Source organism: Podarcis erhardii, assembly GCF_964252035.2.
Source record: "Podarcis erhardii genome assembly, chromosome: 6".
Lineage (NCBI taxonomy): Eukaryota > Metazoa > Chordata > Lepidosauria > Squamata > Lacertidae > Podarcis > Podarcis erhardii.
In genome coordinates, this window is record NC_138510.1 from 6,339,873 (window position 1) to 6,354,173 (window position 14,301).

Consider the following 14,301-nt stretch of genomic DNA (forward strand, 5'->3'; position numbering starts at 1 on the left):
TAGCTTCTCTTGTTCTGTCCTTCCTCGCTTAACAATACCTCAAGTATGAGCCACACGTTTCATCTGCAAGAGCTTTCACTGAGGTAGGAGCTGGGGCTAAGAGGGAAGCTCAGTTTCTGGAGGTGCTTGCACCTGGGTCGATGGGCCCAGAGGATGGTGCCGGGTGTCGTTTGAAACATGTTACCTGCATGACATGTATTCTAAGAGTGGAAAGAATACTGTTGCCTTCAGCTCCTGTTTGTGGGTTCCCACAGCCATCTGGTTGGCTGCTGTGTGAAATGGATGCTGGACTAGATTGGGCCTTTGGCCTGATCCAGCAGCCAGGTTCTTCTTTCCAAGCACAAAAAGTGTTGGTGCTGACCTTAAAGCCCTAAACGGCCTCAGTCCAGTATATCTGAAGGAGCATCTCCACCCCCATCGTTCTGCCCAGACACAGAGGTCCAGTGCCAAGGGCCTTCTGGTGGTTCCCTCCCTGTGAGAAGCGAGGTTACAGGGAACTGAGGGCCTTCTTGGTAGTGGCGCCTGCCCTGTGGAATGCCCTCCCATCAGATGTCAAGGAAATAAGCAACTATCTGACTTTTAGAAGACATCTCAAGACAGCCCTGTTTAGGGAAGTTTATAATGACTGATGTTTTATTGCCTTTTTAATATTCTGTTGGGAGCCTCCCAGAGTGGGTGGGGTATAAATAAATTATTATTATTATTATTATTATTATTATTATTATTATTATTATTATTTATTTCTTCTTGGTTTCTATGTACTCTGCATGCATTGGTTGCCTCTATGTTCTAGAAGCGCACACTCCAAAACTCTCTTCCTCCATCCTTGTCCTTTGAAGCTGCTTTTAACTCCCTGAATCCCCCTCTTTTTCCCAGGCTCCTGAATCCAGTCCCACCACTGAGAGATGGAGAAGCGAGGAGATTACTGAACCTCTCCTCAGCAGCTTCTTCAACCCGACTACCCTTTGGCTACACGATTAAGGAGTTAGTGCAGAGGTGAGGATGTAACCGGAGGACATCTCACTCCACGCTGGCAGTTTCCATGCTTTCTGCCGTGCAGTCGCTAAAATACAGGAAGGGAGCTTGGAAGGGAGGTCATCAGATTGGACTCTCCTCCAGCAACACAAACGCAACAGAGAAAATAAAAAAAATCCTCCCAGTAGACCTTGTTGTTGTTGTTTAGTCGTGTCCGAATATTCGTGACCCCCTGGACCAGAGCACGCCAGGCACTTCTGTCTTCCACTGCCTTCTGCAGTTTGGCCAAACTCATGCTGGTAGCTTCGAGAACACTGTCCAACCATCTCATCCTCTGTCGTTCCCTTCTGCTTGTGCCCTCAATCTTTCCCAACATCAGGGTCTTTTCCAGGGAGTCTTCTCTTCTCATGAGGTGGCCAAAGTATTGGAGCCTCAGCTTCACGATCTGTCCTTCCAGTGAGCACTCAGGGCTGATTTCCTTCAGAATGGAAAGGTTTGATCTTCTTGCAGTCCATGGGACTCTCAAGAGTCTCCTCCAGCACCATAATTCAAAAGCATTAGAGACCAACTAAGTTTGTTATTGGTATGCACACGAAAGCTCATCCCAATAACAAACTTAGTTGGTCTCTAAGGTGCTACTGAAAGGAATTTTTGTATTTTGTTTTGACTACGGCAGACCAACCTGGCTACCTACCTGTAACTAGAGCAACAGAGAAAGGGAGACATACCTGAACAAGAACGGCTGTTTCTGAAGCCTTAAGTCAGGGGTGGGCAGAAGGTCAACTGGGATCTGCTGGCTGAACGTCTGAGTGATTTGAACTTGATCCACAAGGGTTTCTGATGTCCAATTGTTTAACAGTGGCAACAATAAAATGCCCCCCCCCCATCCTGCTGAAATGAAGAAGCCAGTGGTGGGGGAAAAGGACTTTGAGAGCAGTTCATTTCTGGCCCTAAGAACAAATTATTTATTGCATCATTTATATTCCACCTTTTCCTTCAATGAGCTCTAGGTGGTGTGCATGGTTCTTCCCCCCCTCCAATCCCAACAACAGCCCTGTGAGGTAGGTTAGGCTGAGAGGCACTGACTGGCTAAGGTCACTCAGCAAGGCTCATGGCTGAGTGGGGATTTGAACCCTGGTTTCCCAGGTCCTAGTCCAGCACCCTGACCACTACACTGTTCTTGGGCTCAAAATTCTCCTGCAGTTTCTGCCATCAAAACTTGGCTTTGATTGGTGCATCTCTGGGTCTGAGTGAAAGCAATGTCAGTGCCCAAAGTTTGAAGTCTTCCTACCATAAGATCACAATGTCCATGATTCAGTGTCTCTGAATGTTGCAGTGAGAATGCAGGGCAGCACCAGGGGATGTCTTTCTGCCTGGCATTCTGAGACCTCCATGCTGCCATTTCTGCAGAATGTGTGCAATATCTGGAGGATTGTGGTTGTGTCAATGGAAGGAGTGAAGGAATCTGGAGCAGGGTTTTGGAAACCTCAGCTTTGGGGACCAAATGTGGCCCTCCAGGGCTTCTTTGGCCCCTGAGGCTCTTCCTGGGCCGTGAGTCATCCCATTGCTCTGCCTTCTCCTCGAGAGATTTTGCCTATGACCATGACATTTGTTTGTTGGGGTGGAAGGTGGAGAGATGCAGGGGGATGTAGAAACATCTGGCTTTTGCATGGCTGGAATGTAGCTTCTTGCATGAGGTAAGAGGCATATCTCTTGCTATGCCTCTTTTTACCTCTGGCCCTTCCCTGCACTCACATGCGGCCCCTGGAAGGTTCTCCATAAGGGAATGTGGCCCTTGAAAAATGTTCCCCACCCCTGCTCTGGATAGTGAATGAAGCTATTGCAGATGGATCCATTTTGGACTGGCCAGAATCCAGACTAGGGTCTTATCCAGAGCACAGATGCTTAAAACCCACTGCCTGACCCTCTCTCCACCTTGAAGTTTTCCATATATCGTCACAAGATGCTCCCTTGCATCCTGATACATGTTCTCCTGGTGTTTGATCTCCTGGTGTTTTCTTAACCATCAGGTCCAACTGCACCCTTCAAGAGAATCTGTTGCTCAGCACACCGGTTGGCCTAACCCACTCCATGATCAGCAAGGAGGGAGACGCGCCAGTGCAGAGCTCAAGCAAGTGAGCCAGACCACATACTCAAGAGGACAGCACCCCCTTGGCACTCCTCAGCTTTCCCATTTCCTCTCCTTTGACTGTCACCCCCCAACCACATCCTCACCCTATTCCCTTCCACGTTGGTGCTTTCCAAAGAGGATTATTAAATTCAGAATGGTGCAAAGTGCGTCCCCACCGGTTGAATTTGTTCAGAACATGTGATTTGCAGAGGTCGAAGGCCCCGCCTGTGTTTGACCCCAGCTCTAGAAGGAAGCAGCCTTATTAAAAAATAAAGTTTATTCCGGACACTTCAGTGTACACCCTCAGGTTGGGTGGTTGCTTTAGTAATCCATTGGAGACTGAGAGATAACAACATCTGTACATGGCTAAATCAGGCAGGGCACATTTGGATCAGGAGGTTTGAACTGCTGGGTATCGGCTAGAGAAGACCGCAATGTGTTCGGCACTCTGAACACACACACACACACACACACATGTTTTGCCATGATCACATCCTCATGATCCCAAAGCTGTAGAAAAGATACAAGACATGCTTATAGCACCCCACCCCCAAGAACACGCAATAAGCTGTACATTTTTGGCAGGATTTAATCACAGGCTTGACGATGGACAGTTTAAGGACCTCTGCTTCTAGCTGAGTTTTAGCAAAGGAAAGATTTTCCCCACCCCACCCCCACTGTATCTGAAATAAAGAAATGACCTCCTTCCTTATCAGGAAAGAGTAGGAGACTAGTTTCCCCCTGACTCTTGCCCAAAATCTGCTTGCAGAACCGCTGTGGCTTTTAAGTTCTTAAAAAATTCTGTATGAGCCTCTGCAGGTTTCCTGCCTTTGGAACAAGCACTTCAAATTTTGTGTTGTACCTGCGAATGCAATGCTAGAAAAAACTGCATGACATTCTAGGGGAGCATTTTCACTCATGTTTGAAGCCTGATAGCCTTGCTCAACTCATACCCCCCACTCCTTCTGCCATCTCAAATTTGGAACGCCTTTTGCCCGGAAACTGCCCTTTCCTCACTTATGCCCCTCTGTCAAAGAGGGCTGGTATGTATTGACAGCACAATAGAAAGTATATTAACAATGTGAATTAGAAACTTTCTGGGAGTTGTAGCAAAACACATCGTCCTCTTTTGTTGCTGGGCAGAAGGATCCAATATAACGCACGCACACACATACAAGTGTAGGAAAAATTGACAGAGCAGACCCAAGATTAAGGGATATCACATCATTCCCTCCCCCCCCAAAAAAGAACACTGAACTGCACAATTGAAAGAATAAATGTTAAGCTTTACAGTTATGCCCAGTCCCTCCATTCAATCCCTGTTCACTTTCCAATATTATGCAGCAATATTTTGTTACTCCGAGCTTTCTGAGCCAGTCTCTCTTCACGGGACATCTCCAGGAACTCCCGGAGGAGGTGAAAGGTCAAGTCTAGGGAGTTTGGGCGGCCATCGCGTCTTTTGCTGGAGCCAGCAGACCGCTCAGCTCTCTGCTGCTGATGCTGGGACCCCGATCTGGCCTCTGGTGGTTTGCAGGACCTGGGAGATCTTTGGTCTTGGAAGAGTCCCTCTTCTGATCCAGCCGGGGGTCTTGGGGGGTTGTCCTCCCACTCTGAGCGGCTAAGCCACTGCTCCCAGCTCAGGCTGCTTACAGGGAGCAGATGGGACATGGCTGGCCTGGGCCACTCTGAAGGGAGGCAGGATTTCAGGGGGAGAAACAGGAGGAGGAGGCAAAATGCAGCCGAGACCATCTGTGCCATCATCAAACGTCCTTCGTCTAGGAGAGATAGATAGATAGATAATTTATTATGGTCAAAGACCAACTCACATAACATAACACAACAAAAACAGCGTTCATAAAGATAAAATATACAACCGGAGCAGATTGCAGCAATAGCTCATGAGTTAACATTGAGATGTATACATACACCCGCACAGCTGAGATTTGGGCTACCATAAAAAATTGACCCTGAGGCGCCCCAAAGGGCGACGTTCCCTAGTAGGCTATTTTATTCTAGAGGATGATCTGTGGCTACAAATCTGGGCGCAGAATCTGGCTACCAGCCAGGTCGTCTTATGATCTTTGCCTAAGAGGAGAGAATTCAGTTTAGACTTGTCTGAAAGATCGGCGATCTAGGAGAGAATGCAGCATCTGAGTTAACTCTGGGCTCAGGAGGAATGGATTTACTTCAAAGCACCTCCCCACCCCCACACTCCAAAGAGCCCCAAAGGGGCTAACAATGTAAACAGCATCAAAACAAGAATGAAAAACAAGCTAGCTGCTTAAACACTGGAGAACTGTGAACATGCACGGGTTTCCACTAGCATAATGAGACTTTTCTCCCTCTCTTTTCACCCATGCCCCTCCCCACAATTGGTTCAGGAGGTTGGGGGAAACCCCAGAACATTCATGTAAGGAGAGGAGAAGGGGAGAATCATTCCATCTGGCCAGCTGAAAATCTTGCACTGGTGGAATGAGGGTCATAGTGCTACAATTATTTCCTCCCTAGGTCTTTTTTGAGGGTCTGGGGGTGAGTGGCCGTAGCTTGGTTGTAGAGCAGTACAATCAAGCAGTACATATATGGAAATCAATTAATAAGATAGCAAATCTGTCTGAGAACTTTGATGGTTGCTGCCAGCCTGAGCTAGGTGGATGTGCTTTAAAGCATCATCAGAGCCACACACACACACACACACACACACACACACACACACGTATGTACAATCAAGCAGTACATATATTGAAATCAATTAATAAGATAGCAGATCTGTCTGAGAACTTTGATGGTTGCTGCCAGCCTGAGCTAGGTGGATGTGCTTTAAAGCATCATCAGAGCCACACACACACACACACACACACACACACACACGTATGTACAATCAAGCAGTACATATATTGAAATCAATTAATAAGATAGCAGATCTGTCTGAGAACTTTGATGGTTGCTGCCAGCCTGAGCTAGGTGGATGTGCTTTAAAGCATCATCAGAGTCACACACACACACACACACACACACACACACACACACACACACACACTATAGCGAAGGGGCTGTCTGTCTTTTAAACCAAGTGAATAGTTGATTAATTGCAAGGGTGGTTTGGTAACAGAGGGCAAGCTGTCTTTCAGAGATGTTTCTCCACGTTGCAGAGAACCATAGTATCACAGAATTATAGAGTGGTGAGGGAATCAAAGAGTCATCTAGTCCAACCCCACACAGTGCAGGAATTTCCACATCTTCCTGTCAAGGAAGCCCAGCCTTCACCCAAACACAGTTTAAAGACTCCTGCAACTAGCTCAGGGCACTTTGCATTCAACTCAATTCATTTCTGCCACCTGACAATGTTTCAGGAACACCTCAGGAAGCAGCCTTAAAACCAGTCAGTCTAAACTCAGTCTATTGCCTGCTGATTCTGATTGGCAGCAGCAATCCAGGGTGTCAGGTTAGGAACAGGTCTCTCCTGTCCCCTGCTATATCTGATTCTTCTAACTTCAGGTGCCAGGGGCTAAATTTCAGCTTACCCAGGTGCAGTTAGTAATGTCTCTATTCTGAAAGCTTGGAGAGCCGCTGCCAGTCAGTGCTGGCAGCACTAAGCTAGATTGAACCAAAGATCTGATTCAGTAGAAGGCATCTTCCTGTTGCTATTTGTCTGAGGTGCAGAAGGTGGTGCGTCTTGTTGATAACAGAACATACTTTGCATGTGCAGAGTCCCGTCTTAAATCCCTAGCACTGACGCATTTCCTAAAGGGTAAATCGTTTTGTGTGTTCACAGAATCTTTGAGTTGGTAGGGACCCGAGGGTCATCTAGCCCAACCCGCTGCAGTGAAGGAATCTCAGCTAAAAATTATCTGGCTGATGGCCATCCAGCCTCTGCTTCAAAACCTCCCAGGAAGGAGAGTTCATCACCTTCCAAAGGCTCTTACCACCAGAAAGTTCTTCCTGATGTTTAGCCTCCAGAGCAGGAGAAAACAAGCTTGCTCCATCTTCCAGGTGACAGCCCTTCAGATACCTGAAGATGGCTATCATAACACCTCTCAGAACACACCTGGAATGGCAAGACATTGCGCTACGACCTGCTGCCATCAAATTAGCTGTTTTCTCTTATTTCCCCGGATATAGAATCTATGCCTAGGACAGCTGCATGGCAAACATTCAACAAGTGTCATTTTTATCATGCTACCCTATGAACCTATGCTGGGCTAAGCCACGCTATTGAATTTAGTTAATGCGTGTCTGCACAGGACAAAGAACCGTTGCTGCATTTACTCTGTGCCACAGCAGATTTAAAGGTTATGCTGGCATTAAATTAATCTAAAATCACTACTTATATTGAGAGAGTTGTACTGTGCCCAGAAAAGCACCAGAACACTTTAAAAAAAAATAAAAAAGAATGGGGGGGTCATCAAAACTTTATTACCCCCAGCCAAAGAGCAATCCCTGTGCTGCAGATGGCCATGTACAAGAAAGATTTGAGCAACACAATGTGGCTGGCTTAAGTAAATAAGCCAAGCTGCACACTGCAAAAGGAAAAGCATGGAACCCCCGGGGATTAAAGGAAATAGATGAAAAACCAATGTGACTTGGAATAATAACACTTTCCTAACACCCTATATTCGTACCTTGGCCATGAAGCTCATGTTAATTCACCCTGATTTACTGGGAACCAAACATTATTGGCTCCTCTAGAAAAGATCACCCACATCCAAAACCCTGTCTTACATTCTATGTTTGTAAGGAGATCCCTGCTGAATCATATTATGGGTCTTGCACCGGATTTCTAATGGTGTGAACCAAATTCCTTGGGGGAAGTCCCTGTCATTTGCCTGCCCTGAATCTGCCTTCCAGAGTTATACTGCTACAGACCATGGAGGCTTCAGTCTATGTAGCTATAAAAACTACTACCTGCCAATACATTTTCCTCTTCCATGAATGGTGTAATCCCTCTTCAAACCCATCTACATGAAAATTAGGAGGTCCTGCTGTGGATCAGAGGAATGAATGAGTTAAATAGGCTTAATTGGTTTTAAAATTGTCATTTATATTGCCTTAACCTGCCCTGGGACCTTACAGTGGAGGGTGGAATGATGATGATAATAATATTAGATTGGAAAGAATATCAAGAATAGCAGCAGCCTTTCAAGTGCTGGTGAGGGTATACACTTCCTTCCTCAAGACGTAGAAAGTGATAGCCAAGCATTTAATATTTCATTAATAAATATTTAACAATGTTTGCACTCCTGGGAGCTCTTTGCTCCTGTCCCTGTTCTGCGGAGGTAAACACAGAAACGCCACTTCATAGCTGATCTTTCACCTCCGTCTCACCTGGTGAAGAGGTTGCACCTACAATCTTTCTGCACCTGTAGCTTCCCGGTTCCTTGGATTAATTACAAAGACGCTTCTTTTCTTCACCCCCTCCCCCCTCCTCCACCTGAATACCCAAGAACAGCTCACCTGCCTATTTGCTTCAGAATTATAACCCCACACCGTAGGACCCCCCCCCGGCATGTAATCACGCCCAGCTCCTCGCTCCAGATGCTACATCCCAGGTGCGCTGGCAGGGTCTATCTGAGAGGAGGGCTTGGTCCTTACAACTCACCTTGCGCAGCCTTCAAGAGGTTTCGGTCTTTTGCCCTACAACTCTTGCCTGGCGCTGCTGACACCCCCAATCTTTATCCGACTCCTGTCTGCAAGAAGCCAGCAGACCTATTTATAGTGGGGAGACTCCTTCCACCCCTCCCGGCTCCTTCCACCCCCTCCTTCCCCAGCAGGAGAGGGAGAGAGAGAGAGAGAGAGAGAGAGAGAGAGAGAGAGAGAGGGATGGGGTGGGGGCTCCCTAGCACCGGGAACTGTGACGTAGTCTTCTCCAGCCCCGGGAAGTGAAGAGGAACGAGAGAGCGGAGTCCTTTTCTAAAGAGATTGCATTAGACATGTACACATATAAAACTGCTGGGGTTGAATTAGCGCTGATACGGCAAGGCAAGCACGGGCGCTGTCCGAGGTGCTGAAATCGCCGGCGCTGCCTGGACGCAACGGGGCTGAAGTTGGTTCCTAATTTCACTATTAAACATAGAGTTGAATGAACGGGATGCGAAGGGTCTCAGTTCCTTCTTCTATGCTTTGCAGTTACCCGGGCTGGGGAAGTGTGGATGGGGAGAAGGATGGTGCTGGGTGAATGAAAGTCCTGCTGCAGCTTTGGGGGTTCAGTCTGCACCATGTCCTTCCTAGTTCAAATAACAAAGGAACGTAAGAATGAATTGCTGGGTCAGGCCAATGGCTCATATAGTCCAGCAGCCTGTTCTCACATTGGCCAACCAGATGCCTGGGGAGAAACCAGGGAGCAGAACATGAGCATAAGAGCCCTCTCATCTCCTGTGGTTTCCAGCAACTCGTATTCCAACGCATTGCTGCCTCCAACTATGGAAGCAGAGCTCAGTCATTGTAGCCAGTAGCCCTCAATTTGTTGTTGTTTAGTCATTTAGTCGTGTCCAACTCTTCGTGACCCCCTGGACCAGAGCACGCCAGGCACTCCTCTCTTCCACTGCCTCCCGCAGTTTGGTCAAACTCATGCTGGTCGCCTTCTTTCCTTAAGTAGACTCTTTTGTACTTCTTAAGAATGTTGGTTTGATGCAGCCAGAGTACATGAGCACTGATCTAACCAAAGCTAATAATTGGGTACCACTGATTGGAATAGGGCACATTTAAGCATGCACTCACTTTTCCCCACTGAAATCCACAGATGTTAAATTCACCTAACTTGGCCTTTATTAGGCACTCGCAACATAATCCAAACCCAAGATATGGGTTTGGTAGAGTGTGACCTTTCCTAAGCTGAGCTGCAGCTCAGATGGGGATACACTGGTCTAAGTCCCTTAACTTGACTCTGCTGCGGCTCAGCAGGCAGAATTATGTTGTTGTTTAGTCATGTCCGAATCTTTGTGACCCCATGGACCAGAGCATGCCAGGCTCTCCTGTCTTCCACTGCCTCCCACAGTTTGGTCAAACTCATGTTAGTAGCTTCGAGATCACTGTCCAACCATCTAATCCTCTGTCGTTCCCTTCTGCTTGTGCCCTCAATCTTTCCCAACATCAGGGTCTTTTCCAGGGAGTCTTCTCTTCTCATGAGGTGGCCAAAGTATTGGAGCCTCAGCTTCAGGATCTGTCCTTCCAGTGAGCACTCTGGGCTGATTTCCTTCAGAATGGATAGGTTTGATCTTCTTGCAGTCTCCTCCAGCACCAGAATTCAAAAGCATCAATTCTTTGGTGATCAGCTTTCTTTATGGCAGAATTTAAGCTGGCATAATTTACACTGGGGTAAGTCCCCCAAATGAGCTATTCTGAACCCCTTTCAGCTCACTCACGTGACCCAGTAATGCAGGAGGAAAGGACTGAGAAAAAGGTTGTATAAATCAAACTCCTCCTGAATGATGTTTGGAATAGGAGTAACTTATGCTGGTGTAAATTAGGCCGGAATAAGTTACACCCACTTTCTATAGGTAGGATTGGTCTTTTAGACACTTTCTCCCATTGTTTACTGTGCTGCTATTTTGTTTCTGTTTTTAATTCTCTTCATTTGCTTAGATAACCACTTCTCATTGGGTGTAGCGTCCCACATTGGTTGGCAGGAGAGGTCGGTAAGTGTGGTAGGAAAATTCCAGGATAATCAGAGAAACATTTAAATATTTATACAGTGGTGCCCTGCAAGACGAATACCTTGCAAGACGAAAAACCTGCTAGACGAAAGGGTTTTCCATTTTTCGAGGCGCTTCGTAAGACGAATTTCCCTATGGGCTTGCTTCGCAAGACGAAAACGTCTTGCGAGTCTTGCGAGTTTTTTCCCTTTCCCCCCCTTTTTCTAAGCCGCTAAGTTGCTAATAGCCGCTAAGCCGCTAATAGCGCTAAGCCGCTAAGCCGCTAATAGGGGTGCTTCGCAAGACGAAAAAAACGCTAGACGAAGAGACTCGCGGAACGAATTATTTTTGTCTTACGAGGCACCACTGTATAGAATTATATATTATCAATTTTTATTTATTTATTTGCAGAATATGGATAGATACCTTTTGAAAATGAGAGCAAGAGCATTGAGTGAGGACAATCCCAGTTGTGATCCAGAATCTCCATTCAAACGGAGTGCTGTTTATAATTAAATTTTGGGAATAATTTATGTTCTTATGTAGCTGCATCATTTTATCCTTTCTGTATGCACCATAGCCATATTATAAAGCTGTTGCGTTCTATGTTATAAATCAAGCACCATTAGGAGTTGTTGTTTTTTCATTTTCCAATGTATTTCTTACCAACAAGAAATCTGGTGTGGTGTGAGCAAATTTTTATTCTGAAAATGTGGTGCAGAGAAAAAAAGTTTGAGAACCACTGGCTTGGATGAAAACTGATCTTCCGGAATTGACCTCCTTTGGCTCCTCAGCCACCTTGTGAATGAAAAATCCAAACTTTGATAAGGAAATGTCAAGAAGTCCAGAGCTTGGGGGCAAAATGATTACCTTTTCCCACCACCGTTAATTTTGTTGCTTTACTGTGCATAGCACTTAACACAGTGCTTCCTCCATACCAGCCAAATGTAGAGAGAAGGAAAGGTTTTTGGGGGGGAGCGTGGGGGGCCAAAAAGACAAGACAGTTGGACAACTCACTGCTCAGCTAACATGTGCACTATTTATCCAAGGTTACATTGACTTAGGTTGGAGGGAGCAAACCTGGGTAATTTAGATGTTTCAGATAACTGGCATTCAGATAATGGGACTGTCTCTACTGTCATTTTTAAAATATTCTAATTGGCAATTTATAGGGGCCTTTGTGTGAAGGGTTGGACTTTGATAGCTTCCTCTCATAACTAGATTCTTTTTCCAGGCTACCATTTCATGCATTAAAAATAAGGAATGTTTCTCTAGCTGCTTTGTGCGTGATTCATTTCGTGATCTCATGCAGTTTAAGACACCACTTAAGAAGCCCAGATAGTACTCTTGAAAGCAATTTTCTTCCCTTAGTTGAGTACGGAGGAAGCATGCTTTTCTTTGTCTAATCACAAATAAGTGGACCCCCCAAGTATTAACGTAAATTGGAGATGTAGTTTACTTCACACACTCATCTATGGGGTTTCTTCTCTTTTTTATGGCATCATTCAGCATTTAGGACGGGAATGAGTTATCTATTGTCAGGCTGAGAGTTTAACATTCCATTCACAAGGCATGTAAATTTCTCAAAAGAACAGATAATTCGTGGAACTTTGCCTGCATACAATCCACTTCCTCCCATCTTTTCCATGCTGGATCTTTAAGGCGAGCCACTGAGATCCACAATGGTACCCTGGTTGGTTGGTTGGTTGGTTGGTTGGTTGGTTGGTTGGTTGGTTTTTTGCCTTTAAGTCCCCTCCCCTTAAATGAGTGAGTGGACATTGTAAGTCTACAGCACACTGAAGAGACCTCCCTGGGGTGCAAGTCTGGGTAGTGTTCATGGAGGTCCTGGGCTGCCTAGACAACAAGACCCCCCTCTCTCAGCGTTGCTGATGGGGTACAAAGGAAAGCAGAGCAAGATGTTTGGCACCAGCTTGGCGGCAGGAGTTGCTGGAAGGAGGCAAACAAGATGCCATCTAACCATCTTAGGGACTCCATTCTAGATTTGTGTCATGTTTGCTCCTTAGCCCTTTCTTCTCCCAAAGATATCCCTCAAGGCAGAGGAAGTTTAGGATCAGTGTTTTCCTTCTCCTGGTTGGGCTACCAGGAGTATGCCTTAAGGTCCATAAATAGCAACACCCTAGAGGTCCCGGGCCCTAAGGAAGTCAGATTAGCCTCAACCAGAGCCAGGGCCTTCTCAACACTGGCCCCAGACTGGTGGAATGCTCTGCCTCATGAGACCAGGGCCCTGTAGGATCTGATTTCTTTCCACAGAGTTGTTCCACCTGGCCTTTGGCTTGGAATCAATTTGATCCCCTCCGCCTCTTTCCTTTTTCCTTTCTCCTTCTGTGATGGAATTCCTATTTGGGGACTTCCCTGGCTTTTTTCTGGCCCACGTAGGACCAGTCTGGATAGTTGGCCTTGGTGAAGATTTGATGTTTTCACCCCCAAAAAGTTTTTGATTTGAGTTTCTACTGAAAGGAGGCTGCATTTTAATGTTGTACTTATTCTTGTTTTTAAGTTGTATTTTAATCCACTGTTTTTATACCTGGTGTTAGCCGCCCTGAGCCCGGTCTTGGCTGGGGAGGGTGGGATATAAACAAAATATTATTATTATTATTATTATTATTATTATTATTATTATTACTACTACTACTACTACTACTACTACTACTACTTTCCCAGGACGATGAGTCCCATCTGCTCCTCACTTCCCTCTTCTACCCCTCCACTAATAATAATAATAATAATAATAATAATAATAATAATAATAATAATAATTCCTTAGAAATGACACCTCTTGGCTTTCTTCTGAAACGAGAGTCTCTTTTGAAGCCCTCCTTAACGCTGAATGAGTGACCACTTTTACCTTTCTGGGCTCTGCTTGTGATCGGACACTGGGACAAAAGAGATTGAAGCATCTCATTCAGAGACAAAGAGCAGAAGCTGCCAATTGCCGGTAATCAAAGCCTTCATCTTTTTGTAAGATGGAGTCTCATGAAACTTCATCATTTCTAATGATGTGCAATGATAACTCTTGCCATTGTGTGGGAAAGCGCAACCCAGCAGTAGGTTTGAGGCTCCCTCCCCTTTGCTTACTTTTCTTGTGGATTTGGGATGGGGAGGCTGCATTACATGATGGGATACAGTGTCTATATTATAAGTTTATGGCATTGTGGGCAGGGGCAGAGGAAGGGGGGTGCGGTGGGGGCAATGCCCTGGGTGTCACCACTGAGGGGGGTGACAAAATGGTGGGTCGCACTCACCGCGGGGCCTGCAGGATGCCCAAGCCATGTGTCTCTCCTGGGAGTGACTCGGTGGCTTGGGCCCCTGCAGGCGCCACACTGCCCCAAACGGTCCTCTCGCTGCCTCCCCCTCAGTTGTAGGGTGACTGAGTGGGAGGAGGCAGGCAGACTCCTCAGAGGCCCCATGGAGCGTCCTGTCCCGGCTCACCCCACCCCATGGGGGGGGGCTGGCCCTGCCCCGGGCACAGGACACGTGCGCTGCCCCAGGTGCCTGATCGGCTTGCTCCGCCGCTGATTGTGGGGCATTTGATGTTGCAAATGGCAG

General features: G+C 46.5%; 1 protein-coding gene across 1 annotated transcript in view; it reads left to right on the forward strand.

Moving 5' to 3' along the window:
- Positions 1 to 3,143, forward strand: part of LOC309344879 (tripartite motif-containing protein 54-like) — a 47,467-nt gene extending 44,324 nt beyond the window's left edge. The window contains exons 10-11 of the mRNA XM_081867740.1: positions 877 to 996; positions 3,006 to 3,143. Coding sequence (XP_081723866.1) covers positions 877 to 981 — 105 coding nt within the window. The 3' untranslated portion in view covers positions 982 to 996; positions 3,006 to 3,143. The remainder of the gene's footprint in view (positions 1 to 876; positions 997 to 3,005) is intronic.
- Positions 3,144 to 14,301: the final 11,158 nt, after the last annotated feature.